The sequence below is a fragment of the Pezoporus flaviventris genome, unplaced genomic scaffold (assembly GCF_033815535.1).
Source record: "Pezoporus flaviventris isolate CSIRO_AGI_PZ_B2104156 unplaced genomic scaffold, CSIRO_AGI_Pfla_v1 ptg000036l, whole genome shotgun sequence".
NCBI classification, from domain to species: Eukaryota; Metazoa; Chordata; class Aves; order Psittaciformes; family Psittacidae; genus Pezoporus; species Pezoporus flaviventris.
The window spans coordinates 5,971,831-5,993,970 of NW_026892584.1; the positions used below are offsets into that span (position 1 = coordinate 5,971,831).

Consider the following 22,140-nt stretch of genomic DNA (forward strand, 5'->3'; position numbering starts at 1 on the left):
AACAGGAAGCTCTGGGTGGCATAGAAAATTATGGTTTTGCAGGTTGCCCTTGTGCGTATGTCAGATTCTCATGTGATGTAGTTTTAAATTTAGCTGATGTAGTACCACTGATTTACACTGGCCAGGATTAATACTCTTGAATCTGTATGTCTTTCCTACAAAAAAAGTTCAAGGAAAGAGAGAAGGATGTTCACAGAACCTCAGTTTGTGTTGAGTGTGAATATTTCTGAGACAAGTTCCCAGGATTAACATGAGGAAATATGAATAACTGAACACTAAATGAAATTAAACCTGTTTTATAAAAGCTTAGGCAAGACCTTACTGACTCCATATGCTTATTTAATTCTGGGTAAGACTTACTTATGTCTGAGGCAGAATGAGCACACGTGAACTTGGAGATAACATTTCAGTGATTTCATTGTGCTCAATCTGTTCTAACCTCTGCCTCTAGAAAGTCTGCAAAGAAGATTACAGGTACAACATCACTGTGTTTTATCCTGATGAATAGGCAAACCTTTCTGATGGGAAGTATCACTGTTCATGTGTTCGAATTTCTAAGAGAAGTCTATTCTCATTAATTCTTCTCCATTAATTCCATTTCTTTTGGCCACCAATAAAGGAAATCACCAATAAGGGAAAGTTACTGTAATTTTGCTGTTGGCTACTAATTGTCTGCTTCATATCATACTCCTGTGCAAAAGATAGTAATCCTTGTACCATAGGAAGTCCTTAATTTACTGGCAATCCAGGCTGTGTCAAAGCTGGTAGGGATATTGAGTGTACCCCTTCTGACCTATATGAAGGAAGTTCAATAAGTACTGGAGATAAAAGGTTGCCATTGCATTCTGCATCCTAACAAAAAGTCAATGAAACCCAAAGATTTGGGCTGATTCTGTGGTATCTTAAGCAGCAGCACCAATTTGAGTTGTTCTTATCTTTCTCCATTATTCCTCTGCTGCTCATTCCTACCCCTCTGTCTCAGTTCAGTTAGTAGCATGTTTTCCCCCTGAAATCAGGTAATTTCTGTAATGTTTCACAGTGTTTTCTACCAAATTGCTACCTATCTGGGGGGGGAACAGGTGGCTGGGGAGAGCAGTGAGAAGAACTTGTTTTGCCATTGAGAAAAGTGTAGGTAGAAATGGGTACCCTCAGTTGCACAGACTTTCTGGGGCTTGCAAGAGATTTCTTGCTGGCAGCTTTCTAGGCTTATTGTATAATTGCCATAAAGCTACTGGAGACAAGGGAAGCAGTCATCAGAGTGTATCTGAGAAGCAAAGACATAGAACTTTGCTTTTCCCTTTGTTGAAATTAATGAGATTCCTTTCGGGCCGTTTCTCCAGCCAATCAAGGTCCCTCTGAATAGTGGCACAACCATCTGGTGTATCAGCCACTCCTCCCAGTTTTGTATCATCTGTGAACTTACTGAGGCTGAACTCTTGTCCCATCATCCAGGTTTAATGAAGAGAATAAATAGTATTGGCCCCAGTATTGACCCGTGGGATGCACCACTGGTGAATGGTATATTCTACATCAGCATGCAAGTTTGCACCAAAGGCAGTATGTTGTGTTGCCATTAGTTTCTCCTCCTGTGGGCATTTATTGGGCAGGGAAAGGCCCCGAAATTGGATAATTGCCCAAAAGGGGGAATGGTGGTACAATGGTGTTATTTGCCCCCATGGGGTCACATAGTGTCCACAGTAGTTGTATGTATCTGAGCACTTCAGGGCATTGATCAGTAGGAATCCTGTCCATTGTGTCTGTCTTTATTCCAAATTAGAAATATTAATTAACCAGGCACAGGGCACTGCAGACTTGATTTGATCTCCTTTTTTTTGAGTTGATTTGTTGCCATATTGCTGAGGCTGAATATATTTTTAGTTATATAGTAATGGTTTAAGACCATGCTTAACATCTCGCCTCTGAGATTTGATCAGTTTTAACATTTATCAAAGGATTTCCGTGAAGAAAATGCTATTTCAATGTAGGTGTCCAGATAGCATTACTAAAATCTTTTCCAAGCCATACCAAGAAGTATTTGTGTATATTTTTTGTCTAGTGAAGTTAGAGGACAGATCTTGGACAAAAATAAGATTTTGAAAGTTTTTTTACCTTTCCTCTATAGATATTAATGAATGTAGCATCAACAATGGTGGTTGCCAACAGCTGTGTGTGAACACACTGGGAGACTATGAATGCCTGTGTCACTCTAACTACAAATTACACTGGAATAAAAAAGATTGTGTTGGTAAGGTGCCTAATAAATACATTTCTACTCCTGATGTGTCTGATGGCCATGTGGTTATAGTCAAATCTGAAAATCTTGATCTGTCCAGACAAGTAGTATGAGTCATCGTTCCCGGTATCCCACTTACTTTCAGCATGATGGTACTGATGTTGGAACTGGTAAAAACAAGTGAAAAAACAACCAAAAACAGGAGATACTTTGAGGGATTTTGATGCTTTCTTTCCTGTGCTTTTATCCAGCTCATGCTTCTATTTCCTTTTGTTTCTCTGCATGAGAAGGTTTGCTGATGATAGCTTTAACTGAAAGGAAATTACTTACGTGTTGTGATCTTCCAGTGATTTTATTTTGCTTTGATTTTCTGTCCACACAGCATTTTTAACTGTGTGGGTGCTCTTGGGTACCAGCTTCAAAACCAGCTGCATGCCAATTTATTAGTAAGGTGTGTATGTAGATATTTTACTTGTGTGAGTATTTGTTTTATCCTATTTAGAGACAAAGGGTTCCTTGCCTGATAATATGTCACCCAGGGTATCGCTGTACTGCATTAAGAGTGGTGGGAGTGATAGATGCTTCTTAATCTGCTCTTCAGATGTCCAGGTATTTTCTGGTAAGTCAAAACCAACAAAAACAAGCATGTGATCTGCAGAGTGTAAGAGCAGCAAACCTCTTAACTCTCATGGAAGCCACAAGAAGTAGACAATCAACAGGGACCTTTCCCCTTTCACTATAGATAATAAGGGGCTATAACCCTGCCAGTGTCCCAAGAAGGCCCCCCTTTCCTTGTCTTTTATAACCACTCTACCCTCAGATTCTCTTCTCATGACAACTGTCTTTGTGAAGCTACGGAGGACAGGGCAGAATTCTCAGTGTTCCCTGGGCCATTCCTTAATTGGCCCTGAGAGCTGCTGCTGAATGAGGCAAAGGCATTCCAGCCCTGCGTGGGGTCTGAGATTTTGCCCATACAGTCCCTCCACCCCACAGGACACAGCATGCAGACTCGCCTGGTGCATATGGGACAGTTGCTGCTTTTCTTCCTGAACCTTTTAAATTACTTACAAAGAGACAAGCTCTAATGTGGAGTCTTTTATGAACAACATTGTTGAAAAAGGGTGAAGATGGTGATGCCAAAGAACAAATTAAAAGTGTCTTTTATACTACAGGAGTCTTCAGTCTGTGCACAGTGCTTGTGTCTTTACTGTCTGTCTGTATGGTCTGTCTGTTAGGAACACAAGATGCCTACACCTTCACCTGTGGCAGGTCATCTCAGCTTAAGAAAAAGCAGCAAAATACAAATGCATCCAGCTGGCTGGGTAATCACTGGATTTATTGTTGCATGATTTGACTGATTTCTTCTAAGAGATAACAGTGAAATAAGGGTGTTTCTGTTGAGTATTTTCCCTCTCCATTATACTCCCTCTGGTTTTTCTTCCTCATGATTGCAGTTTATGATTTCAGTAGGAAATTCCCCTTCCACTGCTTCATCAGCATCACTCAAACTGAGACTTATAAATAAGGAAAGAGAAAAAGATCAGTAGTGAAATAAACAGCTAGGCTAGGAGTGTCATGTCTCTTTTTAGACACCCAAACTGGACAGTGTTGGCAGCATACAATATGTTTAGGTTGAGCTGTTAATGAAATTTAGAAGGTATTTAAAGCTGAACAGATAAGATATTTTTTTTTTTCAATAAAATCTGTCCTACTTTGTTCAAGTTCCAGTTGTGAAACAGCTTCACAGCGGGAGAAAGCTGATGCCTCTTTAGGTTTTCTGTGATGACCACATTTTCACTTTATATCAGAGTATTTTTTGATGTCATCATTATGATGTGACTTTGTGGTTACCTAAATTTTCTATTCCTTTTTGAAAATAACATCATTGTTTCTTTCTGAAGATACTTCAGCCATCAAGATAAGCGTAACCTTTAAGTTAAATGAAGGAAAATGTAGTTTGAAAAAGACTGAGATGTTTCAAGAAGGTCTGGAACAGATGGTACCAGGTATGAATATAAAAATGTGGGTGAGCAGGTTACAGTCATATATGTACTTTCCAAATATGAAGTACACCAGAAGCAAAGCATAGAGGACTGCAGACTTTCTTTTCTTCACTGACCTCATGAATCACACTCTTGCCTAGGCATGATTCTTGCAATAGTTATTTTACATCATGGGATGTTCCCTATGACAACCTACAGTATTGCTAGGAAAGCCTTTCGCCTTTTTTATTTGTATTACTGCCAATAAATTCTCAATAAAATCAACAATTCTTTTCATTCTTTTGATTTTTCCTTTCCTTTCTCTCTCACCCTTCTTTCTGTTCTTTCTTTTCTCACCTGCCTAATGCCTCAGTGAAGAATATCCTGGCCATTTATGCTGACTATTGTCAAAGGTTATTCCTCTTTTCTCATCTTCCTTTTATACTTCAGCAGGCCCAGATGGACACAGTGAGGTCAGCTTTTCCATCTGTTCCAAGGCAGAAAAGTATGGCCTGGCAATTCACAAAGTCAGCAGAAAATGGGGAGGAGTACATTTGGAAAAAAAAAAAAAAAGCTAGGGGAAGAAGTCATGAAATAATAAGATGAATCAACATGTCAGTTTGTTTGTCCTTACAAGAGTAATAGTGAGAGACTACAGTAGATGCTTCATGAAGAATTATATACTCCAGAGCCAAAGCTTATTCTGAGTGTTTAACTAAATTTATTTTTTTTGTGGAAACCTTGAAAGTGATCTCCAAAAGGCACGACTTAATTTAAACACCATTATAAGCTAGCATGTTTTTCACACGCTTCATATGAGTGCGGGATTTTTTCCCTTGAGTAGCCTGCCTGATGCGGGCAGTGTCATGGTTTTAGGATGTTCTGGATAGCACAAAGGCAATTCATTAGAACCTGCTAGCAAAACCCAAGGGAAGCAGGCTGAGCACTGTAGCCAGGCTCTCATCCTAGTGGCAAATGATGCCTTGGACCCACTGCAGTGCCAGAGTCTCAGCCTGACAGTAGATCTGTAAGTGCACTGGAGTAATGATTTCATGTGAGGGTGTACCAGCTGAGAAACTGGCTAAATTGTTTACTGTCATGTGAAGTTAATCATTTGCTCCTCTTAACTCTTCATGACAATAATGTATGCTGAGCACTAGTGAATGTTCAATAATGTAGCTGGCCAAGCTTTTGCTTCCTTTGATTTTCTTCATACAGAGAGACATAATTCAGTAACGGAGAGTTTCCACTATGTAAACCTAACTTGCAACTCTGGCAAGAAAGTTCATGGAGCCCTCAGTAGACTGACAGCGACTAGAGAAATTTTTATCACTGCGGACTTTGAGCTTGAAACAAGCCAAAAGGAGGTGACAGGTTGGTTGGAAAATAACCCAAGGTGTGGTTTGGAGCTTCTTGGCATTTGCTTCTTAATTTCTGTATTTTTCACTTCTATCTGTGAGCAAAATGATAACAAAAAGTATCTCCTGTTTTGAAAATGAATTTTACTGCTTCAAAAGAGTGAGGGGTAGGGATAACTTCAAAGATCAAAGAGCTGCCCGTTGATTAAAGTCTTGTGGTCTGATGAATTTTCTTCTAGCCTGGTGGTGTTGTCCTTAAGCATTTCAGATTTGTTCACAGAGTGGCTTTCTCAGTTATTTGCATAGTTGGTCTTTTGAATTGGGATTTTTGTGCACGGTCACTTACAGCAGCTTTCACCCTTGATACTTTTCAGACACATGTGATGTGCGCTGTGCTCGGAAAAAGACTGAAAAGAGATTCCGTAAAACCATTCGGACCCTACGGAAGACAGTCAGCAGGGACCAGTTCCGCATTCGGGTCTCTGGCATGGACCATGAAGTGGCCAGAAAGTCTCTCAAGCTATCGGAGCCACAGCAGTCTTGTGGTGTAGGACAGATGCATGTGGGTAACAGATGTGGTAAGTGAAAGTAAACTAGGAGCAAACCATCACATGCTGTTGGTTTTGCTGTGGTCTGATGAGCCTGGTGGGATCATAGGGTGCTTATCAGGGACAGAGGAGGGCTGTGTAGGAAGAAGTAGGGGTTACTGTTTGTGCTACTGAAATGTGCCCCTCAGTGTATTTGTTGCTGGCAATTGCTGTGTTACAGAGTACAGTAAGGCCCCAGTGTACTACACTTTTTTATAATTGATGCACAGCCTACAGTAAGCTCAAAGGTAGAAAACGTGGGAATAACATCAGGCACCAATGGCCTTGACATCATCAGTATTATTTTTATAACTAGATTTAATATCCAGTGTAACACTGTGTTTCTGAACTTGAGAACTCTCCCTTGTTCCAAAGAAAAGGCTGGGCAGAATTTGAAGCAGTCACATTTTCTTTGCTGATAAAGCTCTGAGTCCCAGAGAATCTTCATCACAGTTATAAATTCATAGAAAATAGGGGTTTTATAGGTCAGTACTGAAAAAAATCTTAATTATCATGGCACTGGAGGGCACCACAATAGTGTAGCCCATAATAAATGCTTCCAAAGCACAAAAGTTAAGGAGAGTGGTCAGATGTTATCTTAACAGGGGCCTAACAACCATGACAGCTAATTCACGCTGCCTAAGGTAGGTGGCATGTAGGTGGTTTTGTGAATCAGCAAGCCTTTAAAATGCATGTCAGATTGAATTAGTACATCTTCCAGCAGCAACCCATTTGGCCTAAGAATAGGTTTTCCAATCTGAAAAACTTGGATTCACAGAATAGAAAAATGAATTGGTGTTGTTTAAAACATCTGTGCAAGCAAGCAGACTAGGGAATTACTCAGGAATTCTGTCAGAAAAAAAGCTGCAAGTTTTCTTTTTTTTTGCAATGAGTCTGAAAAACTTGGGAAAGCTCACCAAGATGAGTTTAGATGGATGTTTTCAAGCTGTTGTGTTGGATGCTGGAGGATGGCTTGGACAAACTCTGTCTCAGTCTATGGTACAGAGCACAGTATGGCTTTCAAGCCATTTGTGATTTCATCTGGAAAAATAGCAAAAAATACTGCAGGTAGAGAAAGCAACATGAGTTACAGTTAGCAACTGGAACAGCAAGGAAACAAATCTATATTTTTTCAGGTAACTGCAGAACCAGTTTTAATTTCTCAGTACAAATGACCTTCTTATGTGGCATTTCTGTGCTAGTTCAGGGGGAAAAGGGACTTTTGGAGAATGCCTGGTAAACTCTTTGGTAAGGTGAGCACATATAGCCTTTCTATGGTTAAACCAGACACTGATCATATGAAGACAAGTGTTTTGAAGAACAACTTTTAAAAAGCCTCTTCCGTCACTGAATTGGTACCACAGTTTGCTCTGTACATCTTAACAGGTACTGCTGTGAGCAGTGGAACTAGCAAGATCCGATTCCCTGTGGGTCTCATGCCTTTTGGTTTGATTTGCTCGTGCCTAAAAAGATGCAGTCACCAAATGGATCTTCATTTCTTCAGCTGTATTCAGGCCATATTCTTGTCTACGCAAGAATATGATCTTTTTTGCTGTGATCTAATAGGAGATGGAACTTGTACTACAGCTTTTGACTTGCATGGATGCTAAGAAGGTCTCTCACCTCCACTTGCACATTGCCCTCTTTACATTAAACATACAAAAGCTTGGTACCTTTGAAACCTCTTTGCACCCTTTGTTAGATTGCTGGCAGTTGGACAGAAAGTTCACTAGTTGCCGAGGGGACATAAAAGTACACACAGAGGCGGTGGTGTTACATACGCCTCATTTCCTTAGAAAAAGCTGATTGTCCTAGTGTGCATGGTAAAGGCAGCACAAGGTGGGTGCTGCTGCTGCTTTGACTGCCAGTCAGAAGGAGCTAAGAAATAGACTGGGCAGAAGAGAATGGAGTGGGGACAGTGTAGAAGAAGATGAAGAAGCTATCTCGGGGATGTGTGTGGGAGAGTCAGGGGGGTTTGTTTTGTTTTGATCTGATTGTTTTGCAGAGCTGCTGAGAACTTCTGGACAGGACTGGGGACATGCTTATCTGGACATGCTAATGATTCTGGGCAGAAAGAGATACCAGGTCAGCAGACTGATTCAGTGCAGGTGGTGGATGTGGTCTCTAGACAGGCAAGAGAACTTTGGCAAAGGGATTTTGCTCAGTCTGATCAGAGGAGTAGGAAGCAGTGAGGGAATTAAGTAAGTCTAGGGAAAGTCTTCTGTGATGCAGACAGTAAGTCAAGTGCAGGTTTTAGTTAATTGTTTTCAACTACTTTTTTTTTCTTTTTTTAAACAGAATACTTGCAGTATGTCCAGATTAGATACTGATTCAGACGGTCTTGTACTGGTCCTCTTCCTGTGGTAGGCTTCTCCTGGCGCACTACTGTCTCAAACATTAGTGATATCTCAGCAGCATAAGAGGGAAAGTCCAGCTTCTTCTCTGACAGCTCTTGTCTTGAAGAACTGACCTGCAGCAGCAGCAGTAAACTAAACTTCATTTGGTTTCACACTTCTGGTGACATAATTTTGTAAAAACCTGACAAGAAGAAATGAATTATCAAATGGGAGGGGGGGTGCTATTTTTTCTGCTAACATGCTTGCTCTGGCAATCATAGATTTAAGACATAAATCCTTAGAATATATAACCATCTCAAGTGTCCTGAATATGTGAACTGCTACAACACAATAACTTAAAGGGTGCTGCTTCAGAATCAGTTTGCTTCAGTTGCTGGTGATTTTCCTTGTAAAGTCAAGGCATCATTCTCAAGAAGATGGTGAATTGGTGGATCATGACCTCCTTTATGAGGTTCACCTTCTCAGCCACTGAGATACTACAGCATTTGTCTATAGGAGCAAATGCTCAAAGGCTAACCTGTTGAAAAGAGGGGAAGAGCCTTTAAATGTCTTTGTTAATCCTGGTTCCCTGTGGGCCTCTCTCTTCCCCCTCCTCCCCTTTTCTTCATGTTTTTGCATCAGAAAAGCTTTCAGTTTCTTTTTTTTATCTTCTTTAAAACAGCTGCATGAGACTCAAGATCTGTTTTTTAGTGGGTATTGAAGACAAAACAGTGACTGCAGAAATGAAGTCTACTAGAGGCAATGGATTTTTTTGTTCATTTGGAGAAAAACAATCAGGTTTCTGAAAAAAGAGCAAGGCCAGCCAGTGGAATTCTGATTTAATGTCATTATTTGCAAATCTCCAGATCTTGTTTCGACTGGGTATTTCCTATGTGTCAGGTGGGACCATGCAGTTTCTAGTTTTGTGAAATGTTTGTTTCATTTAAACAAATGATAGGAAAAGTTTGAACTCTTAGAGGTGTGCCCCCCCCCTTTATTTTTTTGTGTGGTTTTGGTGGTTTGTTTTTCTTTAAAAAGGGCTCGTTTGTATCACCCTAGTCCTATGGATTTCCATGGGATGATTTCTGTGTTGACATAATGTCCCTATAATTAATGTGACTATGACTGAACCTAACACTAAGTCTGTTTTGTTATGCTAAACTGGCTTCTAGTGTGCTCTGAGCTTCTGAACAGGCTTTTCTCATTACACCTGCTCTGTGCTTCAGTGGGGTTAGATGGGTGACCTCTGGAATATTTTTAGGTGGAAGACGGAGAGGAACTGGGAGCTGTTTACAGGGAATCTATTGGTTCAGATTGAATGGAAAAGTTTTGCTTTGGCCCAGGCTGATTTTACACACTTCCTGCCTTTTACTGTCTCAGACCTGTATTCTTCTGTGGATGCTGTCACAAGCATAGCCTACCATTCTGCTCACCTGCCATATTTGACCTGCATCACAAATGACCTGGGGCAGGCAGTGCAAGTGGAAGACAGGAGGGAAAGAAACGGGGCCTGAAGCAGTTGCAGTGTAGCTCCAGTGAAGCGTAATGGACCTCAGGTTACTGCTGAGCAAAGTTGAAACAAAACGTCAGCCTTCTTTCAGTGCTCAGAAACTGTCGAACTGCAGAAGTCCTGACAGTTGATTTGCCCTAATGGTTGTATAAGCATAGTCTTGATATCACCTTGAGCTTTATCAAGTAATCTATCTGCTGACCACCTAATTTGACTTTGTACCCACAAACACTAAATGTTAGAGACCTGAGATTTTTTTCTTATTGCTAGTTGGCTGAACTGTGGGAACATACTATGATGGGGAATGAGAAAGTTGTGTTTTATGCCGTAATAAAACTTAACAGGATGAGGAAGGACAGCTAACTTGTAACTCTTGCCACAGTCCTCAGAATCCTGGAAACCAGAAATCAGCTGGGGCTCACAGTGTGTTTCAATATAGATGTAAGGCACAGAAAGAGACTGTCTGGTGCCCCATCTTTCTCTTGCTCTCAGAATTCAGTCACGCAATGCATCTAAGAATGTCCTGTATTGAGGATCTCATTGATGTCTGTGGGGATCTAAGTTTACTTTCTCAATGAAATTTAAAAAAAGTAGTAATTTTGCTAAATAATCTTAGAAGATTCAGATTAACTCAGTTTTGTTCCACAGAGAGCTCTACCATTTTACAACATGCAATTTCAAGGAAAGTAAGGTGCAGATGATAAAGTTGATGAAAGAGATCTGATGGGATAAGTTCTGAAATGTAACATTTCCACATGAGTGGTGGGTTTGGTTCCTGCCTGGGACAGGATTCCTTTGAGCTCTGTTAGCCAACCTACTGTTATGCTGGAGTCTGAGCACGTTCAGGAAGTAAAGTAGCATTCTGTTCAGAACAAAAACAAAACACACACACACACACACACTGGAAAAAATAAAAGCCAAACCCAAACCACTCCAAACTTCACATGTGATTAAAAGGAAGGGAAAAAAAAACAGGTTAAGATGAGAGAGCAGACAGTAAATAGTCTGCAGTAAGGCCACTCAGAGCTCTGATTTCTCATAGAGCCATAGAGGTTTTTGAAAGAAGATTTGCACTGGTCTTTCCATTGCTTCTGGGTTTCTGAAGTCTGTAGCCACTTCTGAAAGTCACCTTTACTAATCTTGATTGTCTTTCCCTGTTACGGAATGGTAAATAGTGCTCTTTCCTTACCTTATTGGAAATGCTGTAATGAAAGCCTTAGTTCATTCATGTTTGTTGAGTTACACAAAGAGTAGAGAGATGAGTGTTCTGTAGGAATGTTTATAAATGAAGAAAGGCTTGAAAAGTATGGGAGCAAATGAATGTGTGTCCTTATGAAAGCTGAAGTCATGTGTGGTGGAAAAAGTTAGAACCTAGAGCTAAGACTTCCTCATTAGCTTTCATTGATAAGCTATGGAGCATTGCTTAACCCGGTGTATTTTATTTTTAAGCTAAGGAGGAACACTCACTATTCTACTCAGTGTATCAGCCATAAACAAAGCTTTTCATCATTGATCATGACCGGTAGTTAATGCCCTGCTTGTTGTTAGTCGTATATCCTGAAATGAAGCCAAGGCCAATTTAACTTCCTAACAAAACAGCTATTCACTGAGTGATTTATTGGAGCTATAAACTAAAACTAACAGTTTATTATTGTAACAGGTCTTTAAAAGGACAGAGTTTTTCAGCACAGCTGAACAACTACAACAGTGTTTTGTGCCTTTCTAGAGCAGGATAATTATTAAAAACTGGCACTGAACCAGTTCTTTTGTAAAAAGTTTGAAAAGCAGCATTTTTCAGTTATCCGTAAATATTGCTGGAGTTGTTAGATAATATTGAGGTGTGTGTTTAAGTAAAATCAGTTGGATTGACTTAGTGCTACCTAGGCACTATTCAGTGCACAGATAATCCTTATCGAAGAACCGGTATCAGAGGAATAGGAAGAATATTTGTGCTTTAAAAGTCTGAAGCACTCATACTGTTTAGTTTAGTGAATTTGCATGATTACTTGTTGCGCTTGAGGTTTTCACATAATTCAGTAACAACAAGAGTTTTGAAGTATGAATGTTCAATAATATTAAGAGTAGAATACTTATAGGAATCTGGAAGTACATTTTTGGCACCTTAGGTTTCATATTAATTATCGCATAAAGAGTTTTATTAGCTAGAAAGAAGAAATAATCACTCTGTAACTGCTCTGTATAGCTGTATTGAGAATACTGAACAGGCCTAGTGTCCAGCATAGCCTAGAAACAAAGCAGAAAATCCATTCTAGCTCACAGAAGAGCTCACTACACCAGAGCATATCAGTGTCTGTTTCAGTTTTACAGAGTACATTGTATGTATTGTGTTCTATCTGTTGCTAGCATTCAATTCTGAAATCCTGGTTCCAGCTCCCAGGTAAAGAGGACAGCAGTTTCACCTTTGAGTTTCAGATCATGTGAAGGCTCACTAGTGTACTCTCATCTATAATGTACAGGTTAAAGCAAGTGTGTTCTTCCTCATCTAGATCAGTGCTCGCCAGGTGAATATTCTCCTGACGGCTTCAAACCCTGTCTGCCATGTCCCCTTGGAACATATCAGCCTGAAGCTGGAAGAGTATCCTGCTTTCCTTGTGGAGGAGGTCTAACAACAAGACACAGCAGTGCATCCTTGTTTCAGGACTGTGAGACCAAAGGTGAGGTCAAGATTTATTTGGTGAACAGTGTTGCTCCAAGGGAAAAGTAGCTGCTGCTGCTACAAGTGGGGCATTCAAAGGAAGGGTCATCCTCTTTTCAAGGATCTCTCCTTCATGGGGTCTCATAGTTGGCTGGCCTGGCCTGGCTGCAGGGAAAATCAATAAAGCCTCAATTACTTTTATAACTGCTTTTCGTACAAGACTTGAAAAGGGGTTGAGAAATACATGGAAGTTGATCAGGGAAGTCATTGATCTGTGAAGAGTTGTATAAAGGAGCAGCTGGGAGAAAAACAGTCTCCAAGAAAATCAAGACCAGTATGTTGTATTGACATTTGGGGTTTGAGCACAGCAGCCGTGTGAAAATGTGAAGGAGGGAATTGCAGTTCTAGAGGATAAGTAAGAAAATAGTTTCTTCATGTTCATAATGAGAAACTGGCTTGGATGCCTTGGGATATACCTAAAAAGCTAGCATTCAGGTTAACCATGCAGTACCTCAGACAGCCCTCTAAATTTGATCACAGTGAGCTAACATGCAGTCAGCTCCCAAGGTTTTCCTCACAGGAGTGAAAATCAGGTAGGGACCCTATCTTTAAATATGAAAGAATTTTGTTAGCTTCTTAGTTACCTAAAATGTAAAAAGCTGAAAGACAGCTATGAAGATGTCCTTGAAAATGCTGTTAAACATAAGTGTCTATGGAGAGAGATGATACGTTGATCAGTATAACTGTTTACTCAGTGTCTCAAAGCATGGGTAAAACCCCATGCCTTACATTAAAATCACCTGAATAAGAAGTGTTAATAGAAAATCTACTGCTGTAGTTTAGAAATAAGGGATAGAAATATGTTCCTGATGCAAACATTTGGTAGTGGTTTGGATTAAGAAATCTCTCTAGTGTCAGTCAAGATATGTTTACTATTGAGAATTGCAACATAATAGAAGAATTTTGAAGTATGGTTGAAGAATTAATATTACTGTTAACAATGTGATAGCTAATAGATTTCTTCAGTGAAGAATTACTGAACCCACAAATGCTATTGTTTCATACTTAATTTTGTAAAGTTGAAGCACTAAAAAAACATGTTTAAAACCTTGGATCCAGATAAGAGGAACTAATTTCGGTTTTATATAACATAAATAAAAACAGGTCTATAAATGAGGTTCAGTTTTCAAAACAGAGTGGAGATTAAAGGAATTTATTTGTATTAACTGGAATGAAGAGCTCAGGGATTTGCATGTGGAAGAGGCCACATGAGACATGGAATCACAGATGCAAGAACTATTTGGAACTTGTATCTGAAGCATTTGGATTGGGGGTGGAGCATGTAGGGAAGGACTCCAGGCTAAGCTAGTTTACAAAGCTCAGTAAGACTAGGGTTATGTGGGAGTAAGCAGAGCTTAAAAGGAATAGAAAAAAGGGACTTTGCAATGCAGAAAACTACATTTGAAAGGCAAGTTAGGAAATTATTTTGATGTTTAACCTGACAGAGGTAAACTTGCCAAATGAGGTACAGGAATAGGAAAATATTTTAATTTATTTTAGTCCCACAAAGAAAAGGGCAAGGAAAAAGAAGCAAGGTGGTGATGGAGTTAAGAGCAAAAATATAGCTGCTTTCTGTAAGGTTCCAGTACAGATGATGATGGGCAGAGATTCAGATGCATAATAGCTAAGCAAAATCAAATGAAAGGAAGCATATTAGAGATGTAAGCAAAAGTGTTTGGGGTCTCAGATTGCATTGAGAGAAAGAAAACTTCCTGACTGTATGCAGAGAAGTAGAAAAAAAAGTTGCAGGTCAGCTGGAAAAGATTTTTCTTCTATGTCTGTCCATCTCATATCTGAAACTTCCATAAAATCTGTAATGTTTATGAAAGAGTTTGTATGTCAGAATGGGGTCTCTCCTTGGTGATGCAGGAGGTACTCTCAGCTAGTCCCGTGAGGGCTGTCGCTTATATGTTTAGCTAACATGATGATTTGTATGACATGATGGAATAAAGTAGCAATGTATCTGGTGGAGGTGGCTGTACCCTGACTCACAGCCTGTTGTTGCAAGGCAGTGTGTGATCATGAGAGAAGAAGGCAATATATCAGTTTAGTCACTAATATTGATGCAATATGCCACTTGCAGAAGGCCAGAATCTTTCACCTCTGCTTGTGGTGAGCTTATCACCAGGGTATACTAGGATGAAGCAGCAATGCACATGCTGCTTGCCATAAGCAGGTAAGAAAGAAAGGTTTAGTTAGTATTTCCACATACATTTCCACATAATTCCAAGTTAAATGTCAGTGACAAGACCATTTGGTAGCACACTGTGTTATTTGGTGTCCTGCTTATAACATCATGGTGGTGCATGATTTTCTTACTGCTTTCACACAGAACTGCTCTACAGTGTTGCATTTGGGACTTTTGAACTTGCGCAAAGTGACCTGACAAACTAAAATCTGTTCAATTGCTCTACTTTATAACCCTCATATTTTATAAACATGGCATTTCAGTTACTGAAATTGTACTAGGTCCTTTAAAAATGCACAAAATCTCCTGTGCTGCTGCCAATTTTTTAACCATGCTGCATATTTAATTACTATCCAGTTCAGTGTTCACCAGGACATTTCTATAATACCACAACTCATCGGTGTATTCGCTGCACAGTTGGAACATACCAGCCTGAGTTTGGACAAAATTACTGCATTTCATGCCCTGGAAACACCACTACTGATTTTGATGGGTCAACAAATATAACACAGTGTAAAAGTAAGTATAGCAAGATGGTTTTGATGATCTCTTAAAATAAAAATATTGGGCCATTAATATTCAGAATGGCCCTAAGGTCAAAATTCAGCTTTGCTTCAGGGAGCTTGGAGAGAAGGCAGTGGTGTTACTCCTCTTTTGCTGCCTGCCTGCATGTCATCCCGCATGGCTTACTGAGGTCCATGAGAGACCATTTCTGCAGACTGGTTCCATCATTCTTGTTAAGGTAAGTGATGATTGTGTCCAGTTGGTGCTGGGCCAATCTGTATCTTACTATTAAATCTTTTACCCCATGATATAGCAGACAGAGTTTGTCTCCTTGGCACTCTTATTTCTTTCTCTTCTATTAAAAGGAATGGAAGGTGGCTCAAAAAAATGTAATAGCTCTAGTTTTCTTCTGAATAACAACCTTTGAAAGAGGCAATTACAAAACCACTGTTACAGATTATGGTAACTGTAGTGCAGGTAGCTGATGGTAAATTAAAAAAGGAAAGCAGAGGCCAGAGAAATGATTCCTCAGAAGAACCTCTGGAGCCACTTACATACACACAGATGCATATCACACTTAAAGCATCTGTTCTCTGGGCATGTCACACCCGCACATCACTGTTACAGTGCTGTAGTGTCCTTGTGGCCATGGACTGCTAGGAAGCACAGGCAAAACATCCTGCACTGGGGTTCACCCTCTCTTACTGCCAGCAGTGCTGATCTGTGCAGAGAAAGGGCCATCTATACTCCCTGTTCTATGCTGCTGCAAGCATGGTGCCTCAACAGAGCGCCTCAGACTCCAGTTAGACTTCAGCTGATACTTCTATAAAGATGTTCTGTCTGATACGAGCAAGTGGAGCATCCTTGCTGTACCATTTCTTTGTCCTCTTACAAGTGCCTTGCCCCTTGGCTGTGACTTGGTTGATAGCACCTGCTGTGTTAACAGTGACTGGTCTGTATTTTATGTCTCAGTGATGATTAAAACACAAAGTTAGATTCAGGCAGCAGCATGATATGAAGTTGGCAAAGGGAACTGTACCTGCATCAGATGCAGACAGAAAAGTTTTTGTGTCTGTCACCCATGTCCTGTTTTCTGACAGTGATTGTAGAGAGAGCTGTAGGATGACCTCGCTTTGCCTAGTCTTGCATACTGTATTGCTTTTTCAGATAGGCAGTGTGGAGGTGAACTGGGAGATTACACTGGATATATTGAATCACCAAACTACCCTGGGGACTATCCTGCAAACACTGAGTGCACCTGGAACATTAACCCACCACCAAAGCGCCGTATTCTGATTGTGGTTCCAGAAATATTTCTACCAATAGAAGATGAGTGTGGAGACTACCTGGTGATGCGAAAAAGCTGTAAGTCTGAAATATCTACTGAGGCATATGATATCTATCTTGGTGTGCACCACAGGTTTCTCATATGCATTGCTATTTATATAAATGAAATGTAGCCTGGCTGGCCTCTACTTATGAGTAGAAATTTCTTTAAATGGCAAATTGAGAAATCCTATTTGGTAATATTGCTCCATAGGTTCAGGTAAAACTAGGGTGCAAGGCCATAATGCGTCAGTGAACTCTGAGAGAAATACTGTTAGGAAGGGGTGGATGGTTCAAGCTATCTAGATATGAATTATGCTAAGCAATTCTAGCCTGGGTTAGGAAAGAGGAGGTGCTTGCTAGTCCCTACAGGTGGCTGGTGTGTGAATAAACAGCTTCAGTTTCTGTTATAGGCAGATCCCTTAAACAGTAAATTGTGGGCTTTTTTGTTGTTGTTGTTTTTGTTTGTTTGTTTGTTTTTGGGTTTGTTTTTTAGGAAAAGGGAGAATATTCCTTAACCTTGACCATCCACTAATAGCCTGCCACATTTCAAGTTTTCATAACACCAGAAAGCATTTGTTATGATAGCTTAACCTATTTTCTAATTGTGCATTAGTATGAAGCATTATCGGGTAACTGCCTATTGTGTGTTTTCTTTGAAAGCTTCTTCCAACTCTGTAACCACGTATGAAACCTGTCAAACCTATGAGCGCCCTATAGCTTTCACTTCTAGGTCTAAGAAGTTGTGGATCCAGTTCAAGTCAAATGAAGGAAACAGTGCCAAAGGATTCCAAGTTCCTTACGTAACATATGACGGTAAGCGGATGTGAGCAGCTAAGCCAAGGTGGACTAGTGCAGCTGCAGCAGTGCAGAACTCCTTGACGGGCTCCTTGACCTTGCTAAGCAGCAGGGTTACCCAGTGCTCTCAGCAGTGTTGCTATGAGACTACTTCCAGTAGCTGTTTTTATTTAAGGCTGGTTTAAGGAATTCTGCTTTGCACTGCAGTCTGAAGTGCCACTGTTTTTCTAGTCTTCCACAGACCTAAACAAAGAGCTGGTATTCTGGGCTCTGACCTGCATTTCTGTGCCTTCCCAGTTCTGGATTGCAGTGCACCCCCAGTTAGGAATTGGGCAAAGTCCAAGTGCCTCAGATTTATCATGTTGTTGCTACCATCTGTATTCTAGTACCAGATACTAAAATGTCTGTATTGAAAAGAAACCTGAGGGGCAAAAGTTTCACCCTATCCCTGTCAGAATCACCAGGAGTGAAGCTGGAGCTGAGGCTTTGCACTTCAGCATAAGCAATGTGAAAATGATAATGTGTGTTTCTGTTCACACTGGATTGATTGTGAAGGACTCATCCTTGCAGACTCATGGTCTACAGGGTTTCATCAACAATGGATAATTAATTTTTCAAGTTTTGATTGACCAGGGGGGTTGCCTTTTAAGAAAGTTTCCTCTTACCATTTGGGTTTGTTTTTTTTCCCTTCCTAATGTAAAAGAAAAAAAGCCAATACCAGGTTGTGTGTACTTACAGATAAGTTTCTGCAATGCAGTTGGTTTGAAGCAGGCTACTTGGTTACAATGTGCACTACAGTCCTAAATGCATTATGTTTTCTTTTGCTTTTGACAGATTGATGCTGAGCAGCTCAGCAGAGTACACTGTTTTCATAGCAAACAGTATTTGTAGTTTATTTACAGAAGAACATTTGGAATATTTTCTAACTACTAATGTGAGGGTCAAGTAGTACTGGTTCTTTTGGAGGTAGGGCTTCCATGTGTAACCAAAGTGAACCTGCAAATTTCTCTCTTGTGTACATTCCCCATAGAGGATTACCAAGAACTAATAGAAGACATTGTTCGGGATGGCAGACTTTATGCATCTGAAAATCATCAAGAAATACTTAAGGTATATTGCTTCTACTAAATATGCTGGTTTTGATTGAAAATGACACTTTTATGCCAGTGAATTTGCTTCCTGCACTGCATCAGATCTGTTTCTTGGTGCACTAGACACATGCCACTTCAAGGAAGTGGGGTGAATCAGTGGGGTGACCCTTTGCTTGGGAAAATAAAGGTGGATCTGACTACAAGGAAAATCTAAGGTGAACATACCCCTTGAGCGTCACATATGCTGTGCTGAAGGAATGAGTGGAACGAACTGAGGGGCATGGGATTTAATCTCTTGGAGAAACACTTGGTACTGCTCCTTGTAGCCTGTAAATTAATAAAGGCTTTTCCTCCCTGGACAAAAAAAAAATCTCTTTATGGATTTCCTTTCTTTGACACTTGAGGAGGTGACAGTTGTATAGGCAAGTTCACAAGTAAACCTTTCTTGTGCTGGATATCAGATCCAGTGTTTGTTTGTGCTTGTTTGGTTGGTTGCGGTTTTGTTATTTTTTGTTTGTTTCTTTTCTTGTTTGCTTGTTGCTGTTGGAAGTATGAGGATGGAAGTAACCCTGGTGCTGGCAATAATAAATGTGAAACTCCAGTGACTTTGCTGTGGCTTGAATGTCGGCCGTGCTCCAGTAGTTTCTGAGCCTCAGAAACATTAGTACTCGAAAAATAAAATGCCCATAATATTTTATGAATTGATCAGTCATTAAGATTTGGTAATACCGACCCTAACTCTGCTGTGGAATTACTGTAAAATCTGCTTTCCTTTTTCTAGGACAAGAAACTGATAAAAGCACTGTTTGACGTGTTGGCACATCCACAGAACTACTTCAAGTACACAGCCCAAGAGTCTAGAGAGATGTTCCCAAGATCCTTCATTCGGCTGCTGCGCTCAAAAGTTTCCAGATTTTTGAGGCCTTACAAATAGTTAGCACTGTACTTATAAAACTAACCAGCCCTGGGCATGCACAGAAGGGTTGTGGTAGGTGGGGCTGCTTTCTGTGTTTTATGCACTGGCAGAGAAACTCCAGGGGAGCTTGCCAGCTCCGTTCTTGGCAGAGTTTGGCTTTCTCAGCTAATATAAATATTTTGTTGAACAGAATTTTGATTCCTTTCCAGATAATACCTTTTGGGTACCAAGGATGCTTCATGGGTCTCTGAATTAGAGACTGTCCATCATTTCTCTAACTAAATGGTGCCAAGCAGAAGTTTGTAGAGCTCTGTCCTATTGCTTCATCAGTAACTCTAAAAGCTAATGTGGACAGACAGTCTAAGTAGTGTGGTTTGGGATGAACTCCTGGGCTGCCATTAATGCATGTTACCTCAACAAAGTTGTGTTCATGTTTGGTCTTGCTGAAAGTGAGAACAAGATCGATGTCTCTCTTTATTTTTGCTACAAAGGAAATTCAGAGCTAAGATTGGAACAGATTTATAGTCCAAACCAATGAGACCAAGAATTGCAGAAGGTGTAATTTTTCTTTGAACTATATATTGTATGAGGCAAATGGAGGAATAAGCAAAGGGTTGAATATTAGCTTGAATGCTCTGGGTCTGGATAAAACTGTATTCATGCTGATGGTCTATTGGTTTAGACAGAGTGATACCAGAATAAAACCAGGGAACCAGAGTAATGGAAAACAGACCCTGACCTGCTGGACACTTCCATTTTGGGCTAGCTGCAGATGTTACAGCAGAACAGATTCTTTGCTAAATCCCAATGCTCTCCTTGTGCATAGGGGACAACAAGAGGCATTGACTTTTCCAAGTAGTATAAAAATCTGTCCTCTGAGCACATGCAGGTGAACACACAAGCGCCATTTTGGATGCAGGCTTTGAATCGGTTATGCTTTTGTACATCACTGTTTAAACTTGTATGAGGTTCTTATATAAGTCTCAATCCTTATATTCCTTATCTTGTCTGAGCACCTTGCAATGACCTTGTGGAGCAGAGAAGGATTGCTTTCCTTGTCTTGCTGGGGAGAAGTAGCTGTACTAAGGTATTCCTCAGCCAGACTGTGGCCTCAAAGTGATCTATGGCAAAATGCTGTTCAAAATTCCCAAGCTCTGTGTCCTTTTCCTCAGGTTGTGTCTTAGGTGACAGAAGACTATACCGAAAGGGCCCGTAGAGAGAGCTACGTTGATCAAAATATTGTCTCAGTGCTTTTCTGTCCACACTTCCATTACATCACTGTTCTCTGGCCATGCAAACCATTTCTTTGGTGTAATGTACCTTGTGGGCCTTCTATCTTGAAGGCAGATGGCTGCAATCCTGCTTATTTGGAAATGGACTTATGACTTCTGCCTTTTAGTCACTGGCACTGCCAGTTGGTACCAAACTTCCTTTCTGTGCCCCCTTTAGGAAAGGTACTGAAATTTCACAGTGTAGCCAGGGCCAATGCTTCCTTTCAGATCTCCCTGGGTTTCATTGCATTAGTTTGTGGTGTTTAACTGTTTTACGTGAATAATACTCTGCCCACATTGCAACAGATAAAATCCTCATCAAGAGCCAGGGTCTGAATCTCTTCCCTATAATGTTTGGAGCAAACAAATGCTACCAAATGCAGCCTTGCTGAACTATTGTGTCATGGTAGCCCTATTCTATGGCATGTGTGGCAGTGCAACCTCTGACGTGGTAAGGACACGTCTTAATCATGCTGTGATGGGAAGGGACAGTGGCCACAGGCTACAGCTGGGGAGCATAGCTCCTCGGGGTGGGGTTCATGTGATGCTGTGTTTCTTTTGCTACTGCCCTGAAAGAATTGCCATGCTGTGGGTGGAGAAGGGAAATGTCTTGTGTTTCTGCCAAAAAGGTGAGCTGTGTCTTAACTGGCTGCTTTGGGGCTCCTGCTCCAGCTCAAGGGCTGCTTGTGGGTTTGTGTGACACAGTGGTGAGCACCCATTCCAGGGATAGGGCTGCCAAGCCTGTAGTAGAGGGGGGCAAATGGCTTGGGCAGAAGAAGGGAGACAAGGGGTGAACTAGTAGAACAGAAGGGAAGGAACCCAAGTCCTTGTGTGTTCCTGCCTGGTGTGCTTCATCCTGGACAAGGTCCCTGCTGCCATCATGGAGAGGGAGGACAGGGGTTATCTAAAAGAAGGTAGAGGGCAGTGTGATTGGTGAGAGGAATGGCTAAGGGACGCTGAAAGAAGAGGAATGGTGTTGAGAAAAGCTTGCTACGTCTGTGGAGAAGTGTGTTGTGGTGGTGAGATCTCAGGAAGGTATTTCAAGGTAGTTTCCCTCTGGCTAAGCAGCCCCTACCTCTCTGCTCTTTGTGGCTTCTAGTGCCAGATGCAGTGTGTCAGTGAATTGCAGTGACCCACCAAAGGAGTATTGCATCTCCATTCTCTCTTTGTGCACAGGACGTTTTCATTGTCTGTGGTGTACAGTTTAAGGCTGAGGAGAAAAACCTGCTCTTTCCTGAAGAATCCTTGCTCCACAGCCCTGTTTGTTTTCTATATAAAAAGTAAATGAATCAGAAGTGCTTTCCCTTGATCTAACATTATGAGT

The 22,140-nt window shown here is 40.8% G+C and overlaps 1 protein-coding gene across 4 annotated transcripts in view; it reads left to right on the forward strand.

Annotated features, from left to right (window-relative positions):
- The window catches only part of SCUBE2 (signal peptide, CUB domain and EGF like domain containing 2), a 42,943-nt gene extending 21,108 nt beyond the window's left edge, over positions 1-21,835 (forward strand). For 3 of the 4 annotated variants that reach the window (XM_061462958.1, XM_061462957.1, XM_061462959.1), the window contains 12 exons: positions 2,123-2,245; positions 2,736-2,852; positions 3,406-3,555; positions 4,135-4,239; positions 5,434-5,589; positions 5,948-6,151; positions 12,514-12,681; positions 15,268-15,429; positions 16,582-16,779; positions 17,404-17,556; positions 18,569-18,648; positions 19,411-21,835. In XM_061462958.1, coding sequence (XP_061318942.1) covers positions 2,123-2,245; positions 2,736-2,852; positions 3,406-3,555; positions 4,135-4,239; positions 5,434-5,589; positions 5,948-6,151; positions 12,514-12,681; positions 15,268-15,429; positions 16,582-16,779; positions 17,404-17,556; positions 18,569-18,648; positions 19,411-19,563 — 1,769 coding nt within the window. In that variant the 3' untranslated portion in view covers positions 19,564-21,835. The remainder of the gene's footprint in view (positions 1-2,122; positions 2,246-2,735; positions 2,853-3,405; positions 3,556-4,134; positions 4,240-5,433; positions 5,590-5,947; positions 6,152-12,513; positions 12,682-15,267; positions 15,430-16,581; positions 16,780-17,403; positions 17,557-18,568; positions 18,649-19,410) is intronic. The other variant, XM_061462960.1, reaches the window with a different exon arrangement.
- Positions 21,836-22,140: the final 305 nt, after the last annotated feature.